This window comes from Ahaetulla prasina, chromosome 1 (genome assembly GCF_028640845.1).
Source record: "Ahaetulla prasina isolate Xishuangbanna chromosome 1, ASM2864084v1, whole genome shotgun sequence".
In the NCBI taxonomy this organism is placed as follows: Eukaryota; Metazoa; Chordata; class Lepidosauria; order Squamata; family Colubridae; genus Ahaetulla; species Ahaetulla prasina.
In genome coordinates, this window is record NC_080539.1 from 99,230,790 (window position 1) to 99,258,738 (window position 27,949).

The 27,949-nt window shown below is 38.2% G+C and overlaps 1 protein-coding gene across 3 annotated transcripts in view; it reads right to left on the reverse strand.

The window, feature by feature from the left end:
- The window catches only part of GRM1 (glutamate metabotropic receptor 1), a 250,185-nt gene extending 232,705 nt beyond the window's left edge, over positions 1 to 17,480 (reverse strand). For 2 of the 3 annotated variants that reach the window (XM_058170108.1, XM_058170116.1), the window contains exon 1: positions 16,766 to 17,465. In XM_058170108.1, the coding sequence (XP_058026091.1) occupies positions 16,766 to 17,465 (700 nt within the window). Of the gene's footprint in view, positions 1 to 16,765 lie in introns of all 3 variants that reach the window. The other variant, XM_058170100.1, reaches the window with a different exon arrangement.
- Between the last annotated feature and the right edge of the window lie 10,469 nt (positions 17,481 to 27,949).

Sequence of the window (27,949 nt, forward strand, 5' to 3'; positions counted from 1 at the left end):
GGGGGCTCTGGCCCTGTTGAATGAACTACCCGTGCGGCTACGTCTTCTCCCTGATCTTCGGACCTTTAAGCGCAAGCTCAAAACTTTCTTCTTTCACCAAGCAGGGCTGTCCTAATGATAAATTTTTAATTGAGGGTTTTAGTGGAGTTTTTAAGGGGATTAATCTATTTTATAATTTTTATTTATTAATTTTAAATTTCTCGGCTTATTGAATCAGATTTTTAATGTATATTGTATTTTAAATTTTTTGACATTTATATTTTATTTCTGCTGTACACTGCCCTGAGTCTTCGGAGAAGGGCAGTATAAAAATACGAAAAATAAATAAATAAATAAATAAATACAGCGTGTGTTCCTTTGGCTCAGCCTTCAGAGCAGGAAGCCAGCCAGGTGGTGGAATTACCTGGGCTTACTCCCTCTGACCCCTCCCTTTCCCTGACAGCAGATCCAGCTGAAGACAATTCAGAGTAGGAGGACCCTCATTTCCGGAGATCTGAGAGGCGATGCCAGCAGAAGGAGGGGTGGGGCAGGCCTGGATAAATGCTGAGTCATGGAGCCACACCCCACAGTCTATATAAAGGACCTGCTTTTGGCATTCCAACCTTGAGTCAAGCAAAGTGTTATCTAGTTTGCGGATATCAGACTCTATCGCTGAAGTCACAATTTGGACTCCTGCTTGCCCTGATAAACCTCGAAGGAACTTGGCAAGCTGCAGAGGCTTCGTCTCCAAGTTTGTTACGGACTTCCTTGACTCATTCGTCGGAGTGGGAGTGGGACACGACACTCTAGTTATGTCCATATCCATATGTCAATGGAAGATCTAAGCCATATGCTACTATGGTACTTTCTATATAAAGATGCCAGACAAACCCTAATTTATCCGATCTTGAGGAAATTTCCAAGCAGAGGATGGGATTTCTATTGCCTATTACTTTTTTGGACAAAGTCTCGAATTTATCCTCCCAAGTCGCCTGGTTTTATGCAACCACGTGTACAATACTTTGCACTATTAACTAAATTTGGATACTTGTTGATTCATCACTGTTTCTAATTTTATTGTACATGTTCTTCTTTATCTTTAGATCTTATTATGTTCGTCATTTTTCTTCTTTTTATCTACAGATGTGTGTAACAATTCTATTATTGGATATTTTACTGTATCTGGCTTTATGGCTGTAGTAAACAAGTTGATTTCATCTGATCTGATCTAATTTGATTACAACAATGTTGAAACCTCAGCAGACCCAAAAAGTGCCTCATATCTCTAAATTGCCTTTAATATCTCCACACACATACAAATGAAGGCATCTGTTTGTATTCAGCAGTTCAAATCAATTAAAACATTGAATATTGTTTTATGGCTTCTGAATTTCACAAATAAAGCCACACATTTAAACCTATTTTTCTGATTCAACAAATACCCTTTTCAAAGAAAAGAAAATTTGTGAAGATAAACAGCAAATTCAAAAAAGATGAAAAGTAAGTACCGTATAAGCTGCTTTTCTACACAGAATTTATACTAGAAAACAATTATGTGTGTATACGCACATATACACTTACACACACACACACACACACATTCCTGCTACCTGTTCAGGATATGTGATTTTATTACTGTATATATAACCCAAAGTCAATATCAAATATTAATAACCACATTTAGAGCCAATATATGGAATTAGAATTGGTGCTTTCTAAAAAAAGAAACTGAATTACTGATTATTGAATGTCATCCATTTAGATCTGTTTCAATATTAGCTAAAATAATTGAACTCTCTGCAATGAATTTAAAGCAAGCTAATGTATAGTAAGCTCAGGCATAGTAGGTAAGATATAAGTTTATTCAGGCAAAGGTTTTATATATATAAATATTTCTTATAGTGCATTTCTATAGGAAGTTGAGGACAATTTATTGTTAGAGTATGCTCCCAGATGCTTAAATCTACTACCGCCTTAAAAAAAATTCTGTGCACCATCCTCTAGAATCAGAGCTGCAAGTATTTATTCTCTTGCCTTCACAAGAACTAAAAAAACAAAAGGTACAGGAAGAGTCTTTTATTAAGACTTAAGAAATTTTTCGGCTGCAGATAATCCCTTCTATATATTATTCCGTACAGTTGAAAAACAACCAGGGTGATACAAATGAAATGCTTCTTTTCTCATTTTGCCATGTGCTCCTGGATTGCTGGATTGGATAATATGAGGATTGTCTTACAAGGAAATGAATGGAATGACATTTCTTTCTATTTCAACTGAGGCAAATCATCCAAACAGGAGCAAGCTACAGATGAAAAGACAGACTGGAAGATCCAGGACATTTCACTTCACTAAAAGTCATCCCACATCACAATATGTTACAAAAGCAGAGAGAAATGGTGTCTATTATGATTGGATATGATGCAGTCTATGTTTAGAATAGCCATCATCAACGACGAGAAATAAAACAACAAAAACCTTACGTTCTCACCCTTTTCTACTTATACTTTGAGCTTTCCAATTATTTTTTAGTGTAGTTGGAAAGAGATTTCTTTCTTGCATTTAGAGACTTTAATGTATCATCTTCTTAGTCTAGTTAAAAATGTGTTTTCAGGACCAAAATACCATTCTAATGCTGACATGGCAGAGACTGAAGTACTTAAAATTGTAGAACATTACAATGTTGAAATACAAAAAATTGCTTTAAATAGGAGCAATGGTTTTCCAAACGTGTTGGCACATTTAATATAATACCTAGTCTGATCCTCTATGGGCAAAAAATAGTTACCATTATATATCTACAAGGAACCTCTGATTCTATTGTTCATCTCTAACTCTACATGAAGCTTCTGTGGTCTTCTTTCTTGAATGTATGAGTTCACAAAGACATTAGGTCATTGACTAATATATGGTCTAGTCCATACAATGCATGGTATGATGTCATACACTGGGTGCATGGTATGATGTCATACACTGGGTGCATAAAGACTGGAAGACCATCAAAACACAGAATTTCTCACGCTCTACATGACAGCCCCACCTGGCATCTTTTTTTTTAAAGAAAATTTTTATTGGTTTAAAAAAAAAAAAAACAATGGACATTGCTCTACATCTCTGGTTTCTAACATTTACGTCAAGTTACTATGTCATATATTCATCAGTCTATATACAAATTTACATATCTCCCAATTCCTTATATATCAAGTATATACTATGTTACTACTACTCCTACAACTATATACATATTTAATAAACCTATTATACCCTCACAAGTACCATATACCTTGATATATACATTTCCAGACATTCATTATCTCTTGTTTTTGGCATTCTTCCTCCTATCAAGGCTGCCTGGCATCTTTTATCTGCCCAGATGAGGTTTCCTCCCATATTTTAGTCCCCAGTTTGGGCCTTTCTGTGGATATTTTCATCAATAGTTTTAATTGATACCATCTATGATTTTTGTTTGTAAGACATAAATGCCAGAACTCACATAGTGCTCTAGCACATATTGTATTGTCAGTCATAAATCTGTTGATTATCACAGCATTAATTCATCTACACTGTTGCATAGTCAGCAGGAACTAAACCTCTAACAACAAAATAGAAAGTAGTAGTCAATAAACTGATATAGTATAGTTTTGCGCTGCAAGGGTAGCACTTAAATTATATTCACAAACGATAAGGCCTATTGAATAAGGCCTACTTCTGAATCGTTTACATTTTTGATCAATTCCGCTTATCAAGCAAGACACTAACCCTGTACAAGAGTTATTTAAATTACTTAATTCATTACATGTCTAGAGATATGTTTGCACTGAATATCTCATATATCCATCTATTCTATCATATTTATCATATTTATCATATCTATCTATATCTGTCTGTCTGTCTGTCTATCTATCTATCTATCTATCTATCTATCTATCTATCTATCTATCTATATCACAAATGTCTATCAGAATACAGCCTTTGTCCATAGAAATGTAGATGCAGAGATTCGTGGCCAGAAACCATGCTCTATGCAACTCCCATAGAAACTTCCTGTCTTGACCAAGTCCCTAAATGTTAGCAAAAGGGCTTCACAATCTGTACAAAGTTGAAGCTTGGCTTTTCATTGAGCATATAGATGCAGAAATTAAATAATACTTGAATCAGACCATCAATAGTTCTCAAATGCATCACTTCCTGGGATTAACATACAGTAGTTTTGGAAAATGTCATGCTGATTTAGTCAAAGGCTTAACTTCAAATATGCATTTAAAAGCTGTGAAGCTCCTATTTGTTTTGCAGTTTCTTTCTTTCAGTATTTGCACAACCTCTCCCTGCATCAACCAGCTGATTACAAATTCAAATTTTACACACAGAGACACTGAACGTGTACATGGCTGTGTACTGTATATGTATATAGATACGTAAACAGGCTTGCTATATGTGCTCCAGTAGTGGTTTTCACTTACCTTCGCTACCGGTTCGGAGCTGTGAGCACACGCCCGGCACTTCTGTGTATGGGCAGAACCTTCTGCACATGCACAGAGCGTCCATGAGGATGTCCGGGCAGGTGGACAGAGCCTCCCCCGCCGCTACTGGTTCGCCTGAACCGGGGCAAACCGGTAGAAACCCACCACTGATGTGCTCCCTTAAGTATAAAACACAGACCAAAACATCAAAAGGTGTGCTAACAGCTGAGCAAGGTGGCTTTTTCCCTGCAGAGGCATTTCATGCCGCAAAGGTGATGTGATTCATTTCACTGAAGCAAAGAGGCAATGAAATTTGCTTCAGCAAGGTCCTTTTATTGGTGTTCAACCTCTTTAGCACTTAAGGAAGCTGGAAGACGCTTTGGAGTGTAAAATGCATTGGCAGAGGGTTTTGCTTAGGTGCAGTGCCTAAGCAGAAGACTCTTGAAGGTGTTATATATGATATAGCCATGAGGCTGCTTCACTTTGCTTGTTCTTAGAAGCTAAAGAATTATATGGACTACATGATTACACTATCATGTTTTAGGGAATGCTTCATTTCACACTATATCAAAAGACAAAGACATCTTTCAAAGATTTGCACAGTCCTGCTCACTGCAACATTCTTACTCCTACTTTTTATGTATGATCATCTGCTCTCAACTCCATTTCCTTTTTCCCACTAACTCTTTTACTACAAATACCAGAAAGCCCAAAGGCAAATGTTTGACTTGGTGAGATCAGAGAACTGATCTAACCATCTCCAGTTTTCCAAAGAACCGATGGGCATATTAGGAGGGTTCAGAAATTCATTGGTGAGCTGTCATACAACCATTCATTCTGCTACTAATGCAAAGCAGTTACATTGGATCCATGTGAGAGACAGTGCCAGCCAAAGACATTTTCATGCCCAAAGCAGAAAACTAAATCTAATAAGAATTGACAGTTGACTTCAAAACCAGTAGGGGACAATGCCTCCTACAACATCTGAAGAAAGCAGGAAAGTTTGGGCCTTAAATCTTGGGAGATGCAGAACATGCTGCAAAGCCTCAAAATCATACTTGCAATCTAGTAATACTCACCTCCTGGGGCTGTCTAGAGGCTTTCTAGAGGAGCACAATGGCTCACATAGTTAGGACGCTGGGCTGATAATTGGCAGGCCCATGTCTGAACCCCAGTTGAAGCATGATGGGATGAGCTACCATTACTCACTCCAGCTCCTCCAAACACAACAGTTTGAAAGTGGGTGACCACAAGTAGATAGATGGGTACCACTTCAGTGGGCAGTTTAAAGGGACATGAAAGGAGCCCCCAATCGGGTGTCCCTGGGCAACAGTGATGTCACTCACTAATTCTCTCAAACCGAAAGTGCTTTGGTGCTCCCAAGACAAATGTAGTAGTAGGTTGCCACATTTTGCAGCAAGGTGGGGTCAGCCAGCCCTTTAAGGAAGTCAGAAATGTTTATTATATGCCTGCATCAAAAAGATACACTCATGATGCCGTACTTGTTAACTCATAGGGAAGATTCCATGGTGCAGTATTAGTTAATATCATGTGGTTGTGTGCTACAACAACTCCCTTTGAGATGGAATTAATTTCACATATTTATTTTGGAACGCTCTTTGATTTTGCAAATGTTTGTGTTCTTTTAATTTCCGTATCAGTGGTTTAGCTAGGAATTGTTTGAAGTTGCACTTCTGCAACTGCTACCAAAGAGCAGAAATATTAAAACCTCTAGTCTTATCGAAGTTGACATAGCTATCTCACTGATTTCTTGCTGTTATCCACTACTTATTTACCAATGAACTTTACTAATAGCTATATTAATAATGGTAGTGCCTGCCCTGTGGCGTTATCTCTCCCCCTACTTCTCAGTTTTGACTGATCCTAATCCTGTTAGCTTTCAAGAATGCTTTGGAAACCTGGATATTCCTGCAGACACTGGGGCAAGGATGTTAGGTGGACTTATCCTGGAAAGCAGAAAATGTATGGATATGTATCCATTCCATTATTGCTGCGTAAGGTTTTTTTGTTCATTATTTTATTTTACTTTATTTATTTATTGTATGCTGCCTACATTTTTGGGCAGTTACTTAAATATTGCAATAGCAATAGCACTTAGGCTTATATACCACTTTACGGTGCTTTACAGCCCTCTCAAAGCGGTTTACAGAGTCAGCCACTGCCCCCCCCCCAAAAAAATCTGGGTCCTCATTATTCCCACCTTGGAAGGATGGAAGGCTGAGTCAACCTTAAGCCTGGTGAGATTTGAACTGCCAAATTGCAGGCAGCCAGCAGGCAGCAGAAGTAACCTGCAGTACTGCACTTTAACCACTGCACCACCACAGCTCATAAATAAAGAATTGAGGTTGAGTTATATTAAGCAGGAAGAGTGTGAAGATCATTTACAAGGCAGAGCTTTCTTCCTATTCTTGTTTTTGGTCTAAGTCAGTGGTTCTTAATGCTATATTTGTAGGGGACAGAGCAAGTTTCTGAGGGGGCTGTTCAGACTTATGATCATCTGACATAATTGTCAAACCTCATTCTTTGTGCTAATTTCCGCAGCAATAAGTATTGAAAATTATCACATTTATCATTAATATCTTTCAGCTATTAGTGGTAAACAAAACTAAGAGATAAATGAGGCTCAAACAGGGAGGACATGAGCAAAAAAAAAATAGATTCAGAACATCTGGTCTTGGTGACGAAACCATTTGTATGATGCTCAGAGATGAAAGGCAACTGTGATAGTTGTGCAGTGCACAACCTAATGCACTGCTGGCGAACTTTTTCAGCACTGAGTGCTGCGAGCGCATGGGTATTGGCACTCCAGAAACTGGAAGAACAGCCGCCCTGTGTACCTGCGTGCGCTGGGAAGATGATCTTTTGGTTTCTGGCACGCACATGCGCACTGGCCACATGGTCTTCCTGTTTCTGGCATGCATGCATGCACGAAGACCAGCTAGCACATGCCAGCTTCCACATGTGCATGCTGGAAACCAGAAGAGAAGCCGCTCGGTGCACACACATGTGCCGGGAAAATGATCTTCCTGTTTCAGACCAGCTGGTCTTCGCACGTGCATGCGTGCCAGAAACCGGAAGACCAGGTGGCCAGTGTGCAGGCGCATGCCGGAAACGGAATATCATCTTCCAGGCATGTGCATGCGTAGCGGATGGCTACTCTTCCAGATTCCAGCGCTCCTGAGCATGTGAAGACCAGCTGGCTGGCCCACTGGAACCCGGAAGAGCAATGGGCGATGGCTCGCATGCCTGGAGAGATGGCTCTGCATGCTGCTTCCGGCACACGTGCCATAGTTTCACCATCACAGATCTAGTGTCACCAGCTCCCAGAATATATGCCATTGTGAAAACAACTGCTGCTTAATAAAGAAGCTGCATAAGCACAGCTAATAGAAAATACTGCTTTTGCACAATATGCTAAGGTTCACTTAGTGTTAACCACAGGTGAGGTATTTATCTATTACAAACATTGCCAGATTACAGCTAACTTCAGTTGGCTGCAGTTTTGCCAGCAATTATCCTCTTCGGCTGGTCCCTCAACCACCATTCTGTTGGCTGACCAGCTAGGACTTTGGGTTGTTTTGTTTTTAAAGAAACAAAAGGCAGTTGATGGGCCACCTGAGGTCACAGGTGTTACAAACATAATGAGGCAAGGCTGTTCCCCTCTAATCTTTTCTATTGTTCCTGGAAGAGTACTGAAAACCAATTGGGAGCAGCAGAGATTTGCTTTGTTGTCGTCATTCTTTTCACCTGATTTCATGCCATGGAAGTTAAAGGGAGAATTTATCTATTAATGAATTCTCCATCCAGGTTTGAATGACATCCGCCCTGTGGTTTAGGTAAAGTAATCCAAACTGAACCATGGTTAAGTTAACCATGAATTCAGTTAAGGTACTAACAAAATCACCATTAGGACCTTGGTCCAGGTACAGATGACACATTAAGCCAGGTTACAATATAGTTTAGTAAGTTGTCGGGATATGGTCACAAGTTTACTAACATCAGTAGTGGGGTGGATTCTACAGGCATTTTATAGAGGTTCAGATACCAGGCCTTTTCATCTTTCAGGTCCCTCTGCCTCTGGCTGTGACAAACAGATTGCAGCTGGGTAAGCTTTACTAGGTCTGTAATATTCTTGTGCTGTGAAAAAGAACAGAAGCTTTGGGAGAGTAGAGTTGACAGTTTCCAGAAGAATGGATATCTTGTCATTAGTTGCAATTGCTGCTCTTTCTCATGTAGATTTCCTCATTCTCTGTCTGGCAGAAAATTGGCAGCTGCCTATTAAGTGACAAGAAAAATCAAAGAAGTGTAAAGTATGATAGCTGGTACAGACAGTTGCTCTAAATGAAAGTTCACCCACTGATGGACTAAGAGCAGATTCTTTTATCTAGATGCCTCTTCATTTTCCATGTCCCAACCAAGTTCCCCATTCTTCCAGTGGCCCTTCACCTGAGGCCTACATTTAAGGATTAGGTAAAGGTAAAGGTAAAGATTCCCCTCGCACATACGTGCTAATCATTCCCAACTCTAGGGGGTGGTGCTCATCTCTGTTTCAAAGCTGAAGAGCCAGCGCTGTCTGAAGACGTCTCCATGGTCATGTGGCTGGCATGACTCATTGGCAAAGGCGCACAGAACGCTGTTACCATCCCACCAAAGGTGGTCCCTCTTTTTCTACTTGCATTTTTTACCTGTTTTTTCGAACTGCTAGGTTGGCAGAAGCTGGGACAAGTAATGGGAGCTCAACCCGTTACGCGGCACTAGGGATTTGAACTGCTAAACTGCCAACCTTTCGATCAACAAGCTCAGCGTTTTAGCCACTGAGCCACCCTTTTTTAAGGATTAGCCTACCTTAAGAGACAATAGGTAATGAAGTCAATACTCTTAGTCACTTGACAGTGAGATAGGCCGCATATAGATTTAATAAATATTTTTTTTAAAAAAACTTACCCAAGGTGTGTGTATCAGCATTCCACCACTATTCATTTTGCTCCACATACTTTTGTTCTGACCCTACAAATTAAAATGAATCATGAATAAGTGTTTTAGTTGCTCTGTTTTATTACCAGAGAGGTTGGAGCTTACTAGCCAGAGTAGCTGTGTTCCCTCACTACTTTCAGAGATGCATAGAGAAAGCTTACCTAACATTGGGGACTTATTATTAAGCCATATCCATACTGTCCATGCTTCTGTGTGGATGGGGAATTACTACCTTTGGAATAAGGGACAGTTGCTAAGCTAACACATTGTCTTTCTTCCTTGGTGGCATAATGATATAGTCTATGCAGATAGCTCAGTTTTTCTGACTTACCTGTTTGGGGCATGCTTCAGTGCTGTCCATTTGCATCAGTGGAGTTAGGATTCCAGTTGGATGTATGTGTTTGGAGCCTTGAACAAAGCACCTGAAAAAATCCTGAGGAGATAAGTATTAGCCATATGCATTTCTTGACTTTCATATGCCTTTTTTTTTGTATGTGTGCAGTTTTTATTTGTGCATTTTAAATGTGACGGACTGCAGTAGTATTTAATGTTCATATAAGATTAGAGTTTTCTGGTTAAGACTTTGATGTCCATGATTGGTTGACAATTTATGGCCAAGCTATATAGTTGTCCTCAACTGTCAAAATATTTGCAAACCTGCCTTTGATTGGGAAACATTTAAGGCAGGAAGTTTGTCAGAACCTTTAGCTAAATGTCATTTCTACTCTCTTTCAGATCTTGTACTAAACACGAGGTGAGTAGCTGGGCATGTGAGAATGTGTGCGTGTGTGTGTACCAATGTTTTCATCCATACCATATACCTTTATTAGTCATTATTCCAAAACAGAACTATAGAATTCCTCCTATATCATGCTGCTTCAGTAATATAGTTCCCATCCTAACCATTTTTGGATTCTTGTGCTGCTGCAAAATAACAGGACATCTGCTGCCCCAATAGTAATGTCTCACAAATGTATGGAATTTAGAGTAGTTCTGTAGATTCACACAGAGTTTATGGGGATGAGATTGTTCTTTTGCACATATGGATAAATAGAATGTGTTCCTGTCTAAGCATCGCTTGAAATGTAATATAATTCTAATGCAATATATAGTAGTTCTGCTTTTTAGCCTCTTGCGGTTTAGGTTCTTTGTTTTAGGTCATGAGATGTTTCAGAGGAAATCTCCACAGCCTGTGACCCAACAAACTAAATTCAACCTCCAGCCAGTTCTTTTAGCACAACAGGATGTGATAAATATCTTGATTTTACTGCTTGGTTGAAACTGGGAGTTGTCAAGCATCTGACAAGCCACAACACATGCCTGGGGAGTTGTGTTCAGTTTGGCTGGTTGTGGTTATGCAAGGCTGATTTAATATATTTCTGCCCTTTTGGAAGACATAGAGTAATACAATTAAAAACCCCATCTTTTAGTATGTAGAAACATTTACCTCACAAGCATTGCTAAAAGATATATTTTCCCTGGAAATGAGATCATGCATACATATAGACACATTCCATAATTTTCCCTAACACATTAATTTACGCACACTTTTTGTTTCTGTACATTGATGTATACACTAATATAGTCCTTCATAGCCCGGGTATTCAGACAGTAATAGAGAGAGTTTGTGAGGGAGGACAATGCATTTGATCTATTTCCTCAAACAAAAATAATAGCGTGAAAAACCGGGGAGAGGATGGGATCTAATACAAATGACAAGACAATATACAAGCCACATGGAAAGATAATAATTCAAATCTTTTTCCTACTGAATCTACATACATATTCTCTATCATGCAAATTGACATTAACAGAAGTTAATGAACGATTGAATGCAAACATTCTTTATGCTCAGCCGTTATCTCCACACCTATGTATCTGTCTTATGGACAAAGAGAAAATATGAACTACCAATAGAAAAGAGTATTTGTAACTCGGAGCTGAACTGTGGGGCACCTGGTTCTCTTTGAGCTTGGTGGTTTTCTTGCAGACATTTCATTCAGTACACTGACGATGTTACCTAGTTTAAAAACGAAATAAACTCAGAGAGTAGCAAGAACCCCAGAGCATGAACTGTAGGATTGGTTCTCTGATTTGGCAGAGATGCCTGGGATGGTCAGTGCTATATCTATATATAGATATTTTACATAAAAATCTCTAGGCAGGTTTTAGGTTCTGTCTTCTATTATAATAAACATTAGGTCTGCCTCAATTCCAATGGCAATAGTTCCACAAGTAAGGACCCTATCTGAAAATAAACAGATTTTCCTATATATGTTAGACATATCCATGACAGGGCCTGGATAAAATGGAGTGTGTGGGAGGAAATGGTCCTGAGCTTAAACCCGTTAAAACTCTGCACATGAAAGTGAGCATCTTGAATTTGACTCAGAAAGCAGCTAGCAATCTGTATGGCTGTGTCAACACTGGGATGACTCTGAGAGGTGTTATTCACCAATTATGCCACCGCTTTCTGAGTCAGCTACAATTTCTGTGTCATTTTCCAGTGCCACTTTATGAAGAGCACATTGCAATAATCCAACCTTGATTGTGTCTCTCCTCCACGAAAGGTCACAGCTGATTTACTAGCGCAGTCGGATAACAGGCTACCTTGCCATTGATTTTGCATGGTTGTCTATATCAAAAGTAGAGCCAAGGAGGATTTTTAGTCAATGAATTTGTGCCTGAAGAGCGAATGCAACCTCATCAAAGATAGATTACCAAATGAAATGTTCAAGTGCAGAGAATCAAAATAATTCTCTCTTGTCTGAATTCAACACCACTGTATTCTCCTCCTACCTTTAGTCAGAGTCTAAAGGCATCTGGAGGTTTTTAACGTGACTAACCTTTGCAGCATTCGTCTTTACTGAAGGTCAGAACTATGTATTTTAACTTGCTTGCCTATACTATCGAAGCTTATTTGCTTATTGGCTTATTGGCTGAGATGGAGAACAGTACTCCGTCATCTACGTTGAATAAAATTTTGTTTTTACAGATCAGTTTCTATAAGTGGAATTGGGGTGGATAGTGAGGAAACACTGTAATATCCTGCTATTCAGCAGCTACTGTAAATACCTCAAGCTAACCTTGGTTGTTTAATATTTCTATTAGATAAAGCTCCTTTAAATAATATGAGACATGGTGTTATTAATAGATACTACTTTATAATTTGAAAAAAAAAATCCACCTTGATACTCTACACAAAATCTGCTCTACACAAAATCTGGCTTCAAATATCATGTTAATCTATCATTTGCTTGTCCATGGTTTATTAAATAAACCACAATGGCTGAATTCAACAATAAACAAATTCACAGTCACTGAATTCACATGATACATTAAAGCCAAAACCAAATAAACCACCTTAAGACTTAGCATGATGTATTAATCCAGCAATATTCTGCTTTCTGCAACTTGAGCTAGAATCATTGAGAGAAGACACAGCTTCTGGGATGTCTGCAGGTATCTTTTTAGCCTTTATTCCTGGGGAGTCCCAGAATTAAAATAATCACAGAACCTCAGACAGAAGGAAATGATTGTAGATATTTTTAAAGAAGTTTTTTTTTTTAAAAAAAGGACCTAATCCTCCATTAGCATTATTGACAAAAACATTATTCCTTTTGTTAAAATGGAAAATGATTAAAATTTAGCGGTAATGTAAATATCTTCATTAAAGAGAAAGTACTATGGTTTAGAGCAGGGGTCAGCAACCCGTGGCTCTGGAGCCACATGTGGCTCTTTCATCCCTCTGCTGCGGCTCCATGTCGTTCAAAATATTACAACTGCCAATGTGTGATACCTGCCGGCACATGATTTATTGAGTTTTTCAATCCCCAGTAGGCCAACCATGGATAAATCCAAAAAAAGAAAAGTTTCAGAAGAAAACAGAACATTTAATTCAACTACATATGCTAGTTCTGTGGCCGCTCAAGAAATAGTCAGGCACGGGAAGGGTTTTGTGGCTCCCGGTGTTTTCTTTTCTGTGGGAAATGGGTCCAAATGGCTCTTTGAGTGTTTAAGGTTGCTGACCCCTGGTTTAGAGCATAATTACTGAGATCTTCAAAAGTGTTGCAAATAGGAATGCTCTATGTTCCCAAATTGAGCCATCTGGCAATGAACTGCTCTGTAAGAATGTGACTGTAATAGGTTAGGTACTTGAAACTTATCAGCTACAGATTCTAAAACTACAATCATGAATAATCTAATATAGCATTCAAAGAATCTATACCTGTGCTGTAAATATATAGCAAGTCACTGTCTTACATCTAGCTAAAGATTCTTTCCTAACAGCAGAGAAATGGCGGGTGTTAATTATTACAATAATGATGAATTGTATTATTATAAGCCCCATAATCTGGAAAGTGGTCTAAAATATGAAATACGACTTCTTCCTATACTTTCTCACCCTCAGCTTTGTTACACTACTATATAAATTACTAACATATCCTAATACAGGAATTTCTTATAAACACAATTTCAACAGAAAATTCTTAGGTGTCCCTCCCACCCCATGACTTTCAATGTTTTATAGCCTGTATTAAAATGATCATATCACGATTATGAGGCAAGCCAAGTCATCATTTTCTTTTGCTAAATTGGAGGTAGCACTAATAACCCACTAAGAATAGAATGGCATTTTCCCTTTCATCTGGAAAGATTCTGATATTAAGGTTTTAATTCAGATGTTATAGAGATGTCATATTGCACCATTTCTTTATGGCAGGGCAATTTCAAAAGGAAATATCTCTCTCTCTCTCTCTCTCTCTTCTTCTTCTTCTTTTTTTTTTACAAAATTAACTACCAGTCTCCTCAGCAAATTGGCGTGGTTAATTAACTTGCATTTCAGAGATGACTAATTCTTGAATGTTTTCTTATATTATGTAAAATAAAAAGGCACTGAGATTTCTTTCACACTTTTGTGTGAAGTCAGCATATTGGGAATGAGAATATTGGACTTGCAAAACAGGCATTCAGACCTTACATTACAAGCCACTGAAATGAGAATCACTTTATAAGGGCAATTTCTGCATTAATTTATCTGGGAAGCCCTCTTGACTGCCAAAAGGTTCCTTCTAAATGAGTACACATAATGCTTTACAGCTTCTTCATTTGTGAAAATTCTCATGCGTTTGTATAAAATTCACTGAACTATAATTCAAGGGGAAAAACCACTTGTACTATCTCTAGCCTGCATTATGCCAACTTTAGATTGTACTCCACCCCCTTGCTTTCTGAAAAGATACAACATAACATAATTTTGTATTCTGTGTTATGTAAACACTTATACTCTAAGGGTAAAATGGAAATACATATGAGAGATCTGTGATCAGGATTTTCTGCTCTTGAAAATAGTGAAAATCTTTGGTGGAGACTTCTGGGAGACGCAGTCCCGATACATCTAAAGAATGCCAGGTTGGAAAAGGTACAGGAGATCAAAACTTGTCACTTATTTCATCCAGACTGAATTTGATTAAAGAGTTATGAAAAAAACTGTACTGAGAACATTGTGAAACTGAATACAAAAGGTAATCTAAAACCATTTGTCCAAGATCAGTCCTAAATTTTACAAACAGACAGATCATCATCTTCACCAGACATCATAATAATATTTTTTATCTTTTCTATCATGACATGGCTATAGACAAATGCCTCTAAGTTCTGATCAATTTCTTTTATGAATCTTCTTGTTACCGGTAGTTGGAAAGTTCATCCACTAATTAGAATATATCATTAAACTATCTCTATTAAACCTTCTGTGAGAATCTATCCCCTTCTTCTACATAAATACTATAGTAGTATGTTATACTATTTATTTTACATAAATACCATAGTAGTAAACTATATATAATAGTATGCTATCTAATAGTATACTATTATACTATTAGTATAGTATAATATAATAAGTATAATAGTACACTATAGAATAATAATATTTTTGGCATTAATATTTACAGCATTGTAATGTCCAACAAAAAGAAATTTTCTGGGGTCAAACTCCATTCTTTAGTTTTTGAAACAGCTTTATCATCATTGGGAAAAAATGGAATTGACATAGACATTGGGGGGTGTTTTTATTCATACAAATGAATGAAATATATTTATGGAAAATCTATACATTTCATTTCTGAATTGGGGGCTTTAAAAATAATGATTTGTTTATATCACTTTTAACTTTGTCGAATTCTGCACCTTTTATCCATTTAATAAGAAATGAAACTTGAGGTTATTCAATCTTGCTGAAGTGAAACGGTATCTTAAGTAAAATACAATATATTTTTCCACTGTAAACTTAGGATCACAACTTATTTTCAGATTCAATAGTCTAGTATAAAGAACATGGAGAATAAGAAATAGTAGCTGTCATTTCACATCATAAATTCTAATTTTGTTTATTCTTTGATAAATACAAACTAGTTCCATATATTATGTAAGGATAAAATTCATTACTATTTTGTAAAAAAAAAAAAAAACCACAAAAACTCAACCCTAAAACCACAACCATTTTTTTGCTTCATATGAAAATATCCCAAGAAAGTATTTTAAAACAAAACCAAAGCTAAAATTTCAAAGATGTCTTATATTCATGCTAAAATGAAAAGCTTTGAAACAATGAATGAATTTTATGTAAAAAAAAAAAAAAGTTTGTGATTTGTTGTCCAGAGCCAAAAGGAAGATTTAGGATTCAATTCTAAAATACACTAAATTCCTTTTGAATTGCTTTTTCTTCTTCTTTACTTTTACAAAGTAAAAGTGTGGAACGGGGAGGTTTAAATTGCTCTGTTTTCAGTATTCTTGGTTAGCAGCTCTCAGTTTTTTACAACACCATAAAGAAAAAAAGAGGATTTGTATATGGTCTATATATCATGTGATTTATTTTTGGCTCAAACCAAGCAGTGAACAAACAACATTATTATAAATGTGATATTTATCTAATGTGGTCAAAGGGTTGGAATTTCACTCTTGGAAGTTCAAGTACAAATCCATCCAGCCACTTGTTATAGTTCACACATACTGTTTAACCATAGCTTGTTTCAATAATGATTCCCTAATAAGGTAAAGTGTTTGATACACATTAAGCTATAAGTCATGATTTAAAAGCCACAAAGGCTGGCTCTTACAACTTGTTAAGCCCAAAAGCATGCCAACTGCATTCTGATTTAACACAATCTATTATTCGAATGAAGGTATTTAATATCAAGTATGTATTTTGTAGCCATTGCTTCTTAAAATGTAAACTACTTGTAGTAGTTATCCTGAAAATAAAAGGTAGATAAAGATTTGGAAGGGCATTCTACACAAAAACTCAATGCAATTAAATCAAATGCCTTACCCACCTTCAGTATGCACAGCAGATACATATGTCCAGTTGTAACGTTTGACGATGTCAAGCATGGCTCTAGCTTGCAGAATATCAGATGGAACCACCCTCAAGAAATATTTGTACAGAGTTTTGTCACTCAGGTCAATACTGGTTGCAGAATAAGCAATCTGAGGAATATCAAAAAGTTGAAGCAGATTTTGCACTTGGATGGCTACAGAACTGGAACCTGGACCAATGACACCAGCAATGGGTTTTTTAGCCCTTATCTGGTGGTGATATAAAGGATCTGGCAGGCAACGACCCAGGGCATCTTTTTCATCTCGGATAGAGATCAAAGAATCCCTTATGAATTCAATACTCTGTTCCAAGGCTACTGAAGAATGCCAGCAGGAATCTCGAATTTCACTGCCAAGAGTGATGTTGGGCAGCAGAAATGGGTCTGCGTTTATCTTATCCAAAGTGTGAAACATGGCCTCAACTCTCTGGATGCCATATTGCTCTCGGATCTCACCACACTTCCTTTCTGGTACCTTTTCAGCTGGGGGTTGGTGATGGACTGAAAAGAGAGCTCCTATAATGACATCCCCATCCATTCTGGCTACTGATCTTTGGGAGGTAGCTGCTGAAATCAAAACCTTTCTCCCAGTATTCTTGGGGAGAAAGTCCATCTCCAAGAGGATAGCAGGAAAAAAGACAAGCAGGACTCCTATCATCTTGTTGCAGGAGACCATCCAGATCCAAGTGACCAGTTTCATGGGATCTTCCTGTCTACACATGGTTAAAAGTATAAAGAAGACCACAGACTTTCTTCACTATTTCACTTCTTAAGAATCTCCAAGGTGATTTTAAAGCAAAAGCTTAAAGGGGCAACAGAAGTCACTGTAGGCGTGAATTGTAGCCTGTTGACATGAGAAGAAAGAACAGAACACATTCATCAGCTAAAAGTATGGCACAGCCAAACACTGTAAAGGTCATTTCCTTTATAAGTATCCCTCTCCACCTGCCTAGACTATTAGTAGATACCATAATCAATTGGCTGCAAAGAGCAAGTTGTCCTTAAATACAAATCCCCCCCAAAAATATCTATCTATCTATCTATCATCTATCTATCTATCATAGATGAAGATAACAGAAAATTCATTTCACAATGAAAATTCATTTCATTTCACATTCTAATAGTAATACATTCATTGGCAGATATTTGCATTACCAGTTGAATTCATTCATACTTGACAATCTGCATTGAGCATATATTTTATGTACTAGGTGAGTGGCTTTCACCTGTAAGCTGATATTTGAATGGGACTGAGGAAATCTTATAAGTTATCAAACTTCCATAGGTTGTGTAATTTTTTAAAAGAGCAAATTGTTTACTCAAGAATCAGAAAGCTATACCCGTTCCAAACATCACCAAAATGAAAAAGGGGAAATCAAAGCAGAAAGAAAATGTCATTTAAAGGTCAAGCTCGAATTGTTAAACAACCAAATAAGGTAGCAGCCTTTTGTGACAAGATTATTAATCTTTGGAATTTTGAACGGAAAATCTGTAGTTCTGTATGAGCTACAACTATGCAAGCCGTGGGAAAAACATATTAGTTACTAAGGCAACCGCAGACAAAGTCCTGATGTGCTTTTCTGGCACCTCTTGGTTTTCATGCAGACTTTGGGCAGGAGAGGTGGCAAGTCAGGCGGCTAGAGTTTAAGTAGTTTAATGCGATTTAAAAGGCGATCGGCCGGTGTTCGAGATAATTGCTAATAGGAAAGAGATGTTTCGCTGAGCTCGCCTGTCTGGGCTTCCTGTTGCATGGGCTAGGCTTACAGATTTCAGGACCCTGGACAGCGATTTCCGCAACCCAAATCCTGAGGAGTTCCTCCGGTCCTGGAAATGGAGATTCAAGGACGACGCTAAGCATTTTGTGCCCGAAACTTCTTGCTCTCGCTGCTTTTTATCTTTGCATCTATCAAATTCGCTCAGACAAACACACGCACGCACCTCTTTCACTAGCACCATCCCTCCTCCCGCCAATGCCTGACAACAGAATGAAATACATACAGAGAATTCCAGCTGCAGCAGCTTCTGCTTCCCATTCTTCTCGGAATGGCTTTGAATGCCTACAGAATTAAGCAGCGGCGGTAGGTTTTTCTATCGCAAGGCAGATTTCAAATTGCATCGTACTCTCTTCACATCCCCTCCCTCTTTCTTCTCCCTGAAGGGCAGGAAGCCCAAAGCACCACGAAGGAAAAGGGGGGAATGAAAGGGGTGGAAGAAAGATACTCCGAGGAAGGGAATCAAGTCCCATTTTTCCCTGCGCACACGCACGCTGAATACAGCCGAGGGTCTCAAATTGGTCGGGAAATCCACCCTATCTGACATCCATCGGCATGTATAATGAAGTCTTGGGCTGGGCTCTTTTGCCTACGATCTTAAGCTCGCTCTGATTAAACTTAAGACAGACCTACCTTCACCCGAATCCAGGGCGCAATTCACTCCTTCCTTGGTCAGAACGTTTATTGCCAATTCTTCTCTTTGCCAGAAGCTGGTAGAGGCAGATGGAAGGAGATGGGCTGTACGCGACTGCCCTCTTTCTTCAACGTGGTTTTACCGCATGAAGCAAGAAGAGGGGGCGGCGGGAGTTGGGGGGGGAATAGCTCAGGTCATCCAAGGCTCTTCTGGTATACAAAGATTGGCCATCCTTCCCACCGCCCTTACCCGGATTCCCCCACTTTCCTCCAGCTCTTTTCTGATAATCAGTTCCCTATATTGTATATGTTTATCTCAACGGGGGAAAGATCTCAGCTTTTCAAGTACCAGCAGTTCATTGCTTCCCTATCGAATAAGCAAACAGCAGTATATAGAGAAGAAAATAAGAGGGGAGGGAAGAATTGGATTCAGAAGTGTACCTATAGATCTGCCTTTCTTTTTTACTTTCGTACTTGTATTTGCAATTTAAAATTTAGCTTTTCTAATACTGGAAGTAAATAGTACTCAGAGAAAAAGAGAGGGGAAAGGGAGGGATAGGGAGAGAGAGGGGGGGAGAGAGAGGGAGAGAGAGGGAGACAGACAGACCCTGTTGAATTTTTCAAACATTTGAATGAATGAAAATGGCATCCAAATTAAGTAGAAGGTGGATTCTTTAAAAATCAGTCTGATATGTGTATGTTGGGAGTAGGTCTGGTTAAAATAACGCCAGGTTGAAAGATACAATGGAAGAGTTTGCTATGCTGATAAAATTAGTAGTTTTAGTGTTTTCCATTCAAGTTGAATTTAAAGTGGCATCTTGTGGAAAGAGCAGACACAGTCAAAGTGTCCTACTTCAAAAGAGGTAGACACATTTCATGAGGCATAGAACTGTGGTACTGTACTGTTTTACAGAGGGTTATCTTCCAGGGCTTTGTTTTAACCTTTGTGGTCTTACATTACCTTGTTATAATTGGGATACACCTATTAGAATCTTCATTTAAAATCAATAGAAAATGCATGCATTTATGTCTCTTTGTGTATGCATGTATGTGTGTGTGTGTGTGTGTGTGTATTTGCTGAGAGAAAAAAAGAATTCTTTTCTTGCCTAAAAGGCAAGAGATGTGCATTTCATAGAAGACCTTTAAAAAACCGAACCTACCATGTTTAAAATAAGCATCATTGTTGATATTAAATAATAGGAGCCAGATTGGCTAAAATACCCACACAACATTTTATGCCTGGAAGACTTACCAACTGTCTATTTTACATCTTCATTTCAATCACTCTGTTCACCTAACGTGTCCCCTGGGTAACTGGTTCCAAAACCTGTTCACTACCAAGGGAACAGCCTACACATAGCAGCCTCACGAGTTCTATTGCAGAAAAGGAAGAAAAGGAAGGAATCATATATATCCTCCACTGATGTAAAACCCATCTAAAAGCATATTAGATCATGACGTTATTTAGGAAAACTGTTTCAAAACCAGTCATTGATTATCCAAGGACATCTAGCAGTGGTGAAATCTAATTTTTTTTATTACCGGTTCTATGGGTGTGGTTTGGTAGGTGTGGTGTGGCTTGGTGGGCATGGCAGGGGAAGGATACTGCAAAATCTCCATTCCCTCTCCATTCCAGGGGAAGGGTACTGCAAAATCCCCATTTCCTCCCCACTCCTGGGGGAAGGATATTACAAAATCTCCATTCCCACCCCACTCTGGGGCCAGCCAGAGGTGGTATTTGCTGGTTCTCCAAATTACTCAAAATTTCTGCTACCAGTTCTCCAGAACCTGTTAGAACTTGCTGGATTTCACACCTGGCATCTAGCCATTGAGTTTAATTAATTATGCATTCATTCATTCATTCATAAAATTTATATCCTCCATTTCACTGTTTAACAACTTCAGAGTCTGGATCCAATTGAACTAAATTGTTAAAAAAAAAATCACCAATTAAAAGAATTACAAGAAAACAATGAATAATTCAATGAAGCGCTTGTCTTGAAAATTATTTCTCAATTTTTGTATAGTTGTTTCTACAAAGTGTTTTAATCTTGCTTATTAATCCATCTGGTTTTTAGTCAAATTACAAACCTGAGGAGTCATATATCACCCAAATGATTGGAGTAGGATATAAGCTCCATCAATAAATAAAACATTTCCCTCTATGTGTGTGTATAGAATAGTAATTTTGATTTAATGACCTTTGCAGTTACAATAGATGAAAAAGTAATGTTATAACCAAACCTCACACCTTCACAAGTCTATAAAAAGGAAAGCTGAAGTAAGATCATAATCACAGTCTCAGTTTCATTTAGCAAATCTTTTTGCATACTGACCAAGTTGCCAGTCGCAATTGTGGTCTGTAAACAAGGACTTCCTGCACCATCAAAATGGAAACAGGTTGCATTATCCCTTAAAGAATTGGATGGATGGATAGATACATAGTAATGCAGCACTGGGATCTGTGCACTCAAACTAAGAATACCTCTTTTTTGGGCCACACAAAATTCAGTGCTAGCAGATATGGCACCCTCTAGAGGGCTTTCCTATTAGATTTTTAGTTAATAATCTAGTATATACTGGAGCGGATGCTTCACCATATATTTAGACCCTAAGACTTTTGGGGGTTTTCTATAAGTAGTGTAAGCATTTGGCATAATATATTAGTGGCAGGTTTCCCCTTTCAGCAATCTAATTGAAGAAGTTGTACTATCTCCATCTTCCAGTCTATATAAGACATTGCAATAATCTGACCCTGAAGTTTCCAAATGCATGACTTTTAGGGGATCACTTATTTTATCCAGGAATTACTACAACTGATGAATCAATCAGTTCCAGAAAAAGGCTGAAAACTATCTGTGCCAATAAATAAATAATAATGCTAATAAATTCTTTGGAACACCTTTGGAACACTTTGGAATACCTGTTGATAAGCACAACTTCATCCAAACCAGGTAATTTCCCTAAATTCTGTATAAGAGAACTGCCTGTCCACAGCTTATATTTCATTATGTTGGTAATAAACTATTATTAGATCATTATTACATTATTTATAATTATTATTGACCCTTTTTCAGAATACCACCACATCCAGGCACTTATCCAGGATCTGCATAAGTTCTTCTGGCTCCATGACAGAGAAATATAATTGGGGCTCATCATCACCTTGATCAAACTTTATTCCAAATTTCTTGATCACTGTTCCCAAGGGTTTTATTTGGCTGTCTTGAGAGATTCGGGGCAAAAAAGAACCTTGTGGAATGCCATAATTTAACTGCCAAATTACAAATGTGAGGAGTCATATACCACCCAGTTGATTGCACTAGGATATAAGCTCCATAAATAAATATAAATAAATAAAATACTTTACAGTAGTGGTCAAAATTGTGGAAACCTTTTGGGAAAAGTGTATTTTTGAGGTTTTTTATTTATTTATTTTGTCAATCACATATAAGATAAAAGTATAAATATAATTTGGATACATGAAAAGAGTAAGTAAAAGGAATATTAGGACAGGGACAGTAGGCACATGGGTGCACTTATGCACACCCCTTACAGACCTCTTAGGAATGGGGTGAGGTTAAAGTTTTGGGGGTTTGGGGAAGAAACTACAGAATCAGGTAGTGCATTCCAGGCATTGACCACTCTGTTACTGAAGTCATATTTTCTGCAATGAAGTTTGGAGCGGTTTACCTTGAGTTTGTATCTATTATTTATTCGTGTATTGTTGTGGTTGAAGCTGAAGTAGTCATTGACAGGTAGGACATTGTGGTAGATAAATTTATGTACTATGCTTAGGTCAGATTGAAGTCTGTGTAGTTCTAAGTTGTCTAAGCCCAAAATTTGGAGTCTGGTGGCATAAGGTATTTTATTACGAGCAGAGAGGAGTGGAGGACTCTTCTTGTGAAATATCTCTGGACTCTCTCGATTGTATTTACGTCTGATATGCAGTGCACCACTTTTTTGGGGAGTTTCAAGATAATCATATTCTACTGCTGGAATGGTATGGGAATAGCCCAGACCTTAACCCAATTGAAAATCTATGGAGCCGACTAAAGAAACATGTTAAGTCAGAAGCGACCCAGCAATAAAACCCAGTTAACAGAAGCAATCATTCAATCTTGGTTTCACATTATAACAGCTGCAGAACTAAAAGTCTTGGTTCACTCCATGGGAAGATGTTGTAAGGCCATAATCCATGCTAAAGATTACCCAACTAAGTATTAACTGATGTGATAATTTTTGTATATCTCATTTTTTCTATGTGTTCATTTTTCTTCTTTATACTGTAACTGCTATTCTACTACCAAATCCTTCATAAAAGTTATTGCATTACATTCTTGATTAAATTATCTTTCCATTGGTATATAATTTTAAGGTACTACTCCAAAGCTAGCTAGTTTTAGAAAACACACTTTTCCCAAAAGGTTTCCACAATTTTGGCCACTACTGTACATACATACATACATACATACATACATACATACATACATACATACATACATACATACATCTGTGGAATGATCACCTCATTGCTATCCTCAAAAAATAGCTTTGTAGATAGAAAATCAGTATATTACATTCATACAGTTCGATACAGAGTCAGTCAAAAAAAAAATAGCATGGTCAAAGAAGCGCAGTGGTTAGAATGCAGTACTGCTGTCTCCTGGCTGCCTGCAAATTGGCAGATCAAATCTCACCAGGCTCAATGTTGACTCAGCCTTCCGAGGTGGGTAAAATGAAGACCATGATTGTTGGGGGTAATATGTAATATGTTGACTCTGTAAACTTAGAGAGGGCTGTAAAGCACTGGGAAGCAGCATATAAATCTAAATGCTATTGCTATCAAAACCAAGGCAAATCCACTTGCATTCTCAGTTCTTGCCCGTAATCACATATGTTCTGACCTAGAATGGGTCCAAATCAATCTTTAGTTTTTCCCCAGGATCATAATGCAGCTGTGTGGCCACCAGCCTTTTGAGCACCTTCCCTGAAAAGGAAATGTAAGCAAATGGATAATGATTATTTTGAGAATTTATTTTTTTAAGTATTATTTTAAGAATTTAAAGATTTTACATCCCAAGTTCTTTCATCTAAACCATTGTTATTCATTTGTAGATATTCTCTGCATCTGTGTTAAAAAATAGTTAGTCCATCATTCCCCTGCTAGTCAATAAATTTTCAAGTAATCTGTGGAATTTAGGGAAGAGCCATATATAATTTTTCTGTACTGTATTGACAAAGTGCAACAAAGTGAACTTAATAAGATTGCTTGAAAGAACCGCCACTTCAGAAGTCTTAACACTGTAATGCTGTTAAGAGGCATGAATACACAGCATAATATTACACTAAATTTTTGTACATGTTGAGCATTCCTGATCTTCTAGCATAAGCTGGAAATATGTACAGTACGTGCATACACACCCCAATACTTTTCTGAGATGAAAAGAATAAAACATAAGAATGATCTCCTAGTTTTGATAGGCATGAATTTTAAATCAACACAAGATTAAAGTACTAATGTTTTTTCAAGCAACGATATGTATCATTCGCAGAGTGATTTCATTCACATAATGAAATCCATATATCTTTCTTAATGTAAGTAAAGCCCTCAGACATTTTCAGAAAATCAGTAAAGAACAAGTTTTCATCTGGCTTCAGGCATGCATGAAATACAATAATCCATGGGTTACAAGTGTGAGACTTACTGCAGATGTTTAACACTTTCTAGGGCCATGATGGTGAACCTATGGCATGTGTGCCACAGGTGGCACACAGAGCCATATTGATGGGCATGCGAGCTCAGCTCTGGCCAGCTGATTTTTGGGCCTCCTGGGCCCACTGGAAGTCGGGAAACGGGTCTTTTCCAGGCTCTGGAGGGTCTCTGGGAGTAGGGGGAAAGGCCATTTTTGCCCTCCCCAGGCTCCTAGAAAGGGTCTGGAGCCTGGGGAGAGTGCAAAATGGGCCTACCAGGCCCACTGTGCCATTGTGTGCCAAAAGCGGGGGAAGCGCAGAGGGGTCATGCGGGCATGCGCAGGGGGCTGGGGCGCATAGAATTATGGGTGTGAACACATGCACATGCAACCCTCCCACTCCCCCCCCCCGGTTTTGGCACACAATGGCAAAAAGGTTAGCTATCACTGTTCTAGGGAGTCAAACTTCCCCACCAATTCCATACTTTCCATGCATGTGACCTTGTACCTGTATGTGTATACATGTTTTGATAGGCATGTATTAGTGGTGAAATCTGAACTGGTTTATTACCGGTTCGCTGGCTGCGCCTGTGTGCTGCTCGCACGCATGCGCAGTGAGCACCACGCACCAAATGCAGTGCATGCCAAAAAGAGGCGTGGGGTAAGTAGAACTGTGCGTGGGGGAGGGGTTGCTCAGCTGTGGCATGCAATCTTTTTTTTAGTTTTAAAAGCATTTTTTACAACCTATTCAGCCGAATAGGTTGTAAAAAAATGCTTTTAAAAGATAAAAAAAAGGATCTGATGATCAGGTAGCTCAGCTGTGATAGGGCCTCTTTTTTACCTTTTAAAAGCATTTTTTAAAAGAAGCGGCAAGCGGGCGACTGAGCGATTGGGTGGGCATTGGCGGGGGGACCAGGGATTTTTGCTACCAGTTCTCCAAACCATCCGCTGCTATCACCACCGAATCAGTTGATCCAGTCCGAACCGGGAGCATTTTACCCCTGGCATGTATATATTTCAAACATTCCTGAGGCAGAACAAAACTAGATAAAATGGCGGGCAGAAATGCTTTTGAGGAAAAAGAAAAGAATACTATTCTCAAGAGCAAAACAGATAATAAAGGTTAAAAGTAAAGTGAACTTCCACACCAGTGTTGCCCCTGAGTATATTAAAAAACCTCTTTACCATTTGAGCATTGTTTTACGTATTTTATATCCTGGCAATATTTCTAAGCGAAGAAATCACTCAGGCTCCTGACCTTTAAACTCTGATAGTCTGAAAACTTGATATAGTAGGAAATTTGGTAAAAAGCTAGACTATTGAGAGGAATTAGTACAGGTGATCTTCGACTTACAACACGGACGGTCCAAAGTTACAACGGCACTGAAAAAAGTGACTTGTGACAGTTTTCACGCGACCTTTCCAGCATCCCCATGATCAGGGGTCTCCAACCTTGGCAACTTTAACACTTGTGGACTTCAACTCCCAGAGTACCTCAGCCAGCTTTGTTGGTTGAGGAATTTTGGGAGTTGAAGTCCACAAGTCTTAAAGTTGCCAAGGTTGGAGACCCCTGCCCATGATCATGTGATCAAAATTCAGATGCTTGGCAACTGGTTCATACTTATGACTGTTGCTGTGTCTCAAGGTCATGTGATCCCCTCTTGTGACCTTCTGACAAGCAAAATCAATGGGGAAGACAGGTTCACTTGACAGCCGGATTACTAACTCATCAAGTGCAGTGATTCACTTAACAACTGAGGCAAGAAAGGTCCTAAAATGGGGCAAATTCACTTAACAAAAGTCTCACTTAGCAACATAAACTTTGGGCTCCATTGTGGTCGTAAATAGAGGACTAACTATACTTAATTTTGGCTGTGCCTGGGGGTGCCTAGCAATAGTGGGGAGCTTTTATAATGGCTGTGTTGAGAGCAAGAATGGATTCTGCTGCTGATCATGATTTTTTTTTTGTATTAAATTGATTATGGATGATTTTTATATGTTTGCATATTGGGATTATTTTTAACTTGGATTATTTATTTTTTTTACCCGATTTTGAGTTGTTTAGATAAGATGGGCAAACCTACAAATTGAATAGGTGACAATGATACTCTTTATTGGTTAATAATTTATGGCTGCGGTGTATATTTAGTTTTGGATTGTTTTTAGCGTTTTTAAGTGTTTTATCATTTTAGAACTGTAAGCCGCCCAGAGTTATTTGATTGGGATGGGAAGCCATTGAAATAAAAGGAAAGGAAAAAGAAAAAAAGAAAAGAAAAGAAAATAATAAGGGTAGGGTAGGGTAAGGTAAAGTAAGGTAGGATATGATAGGAGGTAGATGGGATGGGATGGGATGGGATGGGATGGGATAAGATAAATAAATAAATAAATAAATAAATAAATAAATAAATAAATAAATAAATAAATAAATAAATAAATAAATAATTAGGGCTATGATAGCCAATATGTCAGAGAAATACCATCTTCTCTTGTTCCCAATTAATTCTGTATCCAAACCAATGTGCTATTCATGCAGTAGGTTCTTTGTTTATTATTAAACTAAAAAGCCCTTCACAACACCTATAGGCACATTTCTCCACTGAAGAATCCTGATCTCAATTTGGGGGTGGGGAGGGTCTGACCCTTGATTCACAAATGCTGAACCATAGGAGGTGGCTACTCTACAGCTTTACAGCTCTGGAAAACTCTCCCAGGGAGATTTGCCTGAGGTCTGTTCTGTTATTTCTCACTTGCCATGAAAGTTTTGCATAGGCTTTTGAATTCTTTGATATTTATGTTATTAAAATATATTAATCGCTACAATTTAACTTCTTAGTTTACATTGTGGTGCTTTGCTTTCAGCTCTTTTATCTAGTATTTCTGCTACTGTTGTTTTATTGTATATCTGTCTGTCTCTCTCCCTCTGTGTACTAGGCATGTTAACGTGTTGCCTTGAAAAGTGACGTGATTGCATGGCTGAATTCCAAAATGAAAGAGGTAGTCAGCTATGTGAACAGCCCCTGGATACAAATGCATATTCCTCAGAA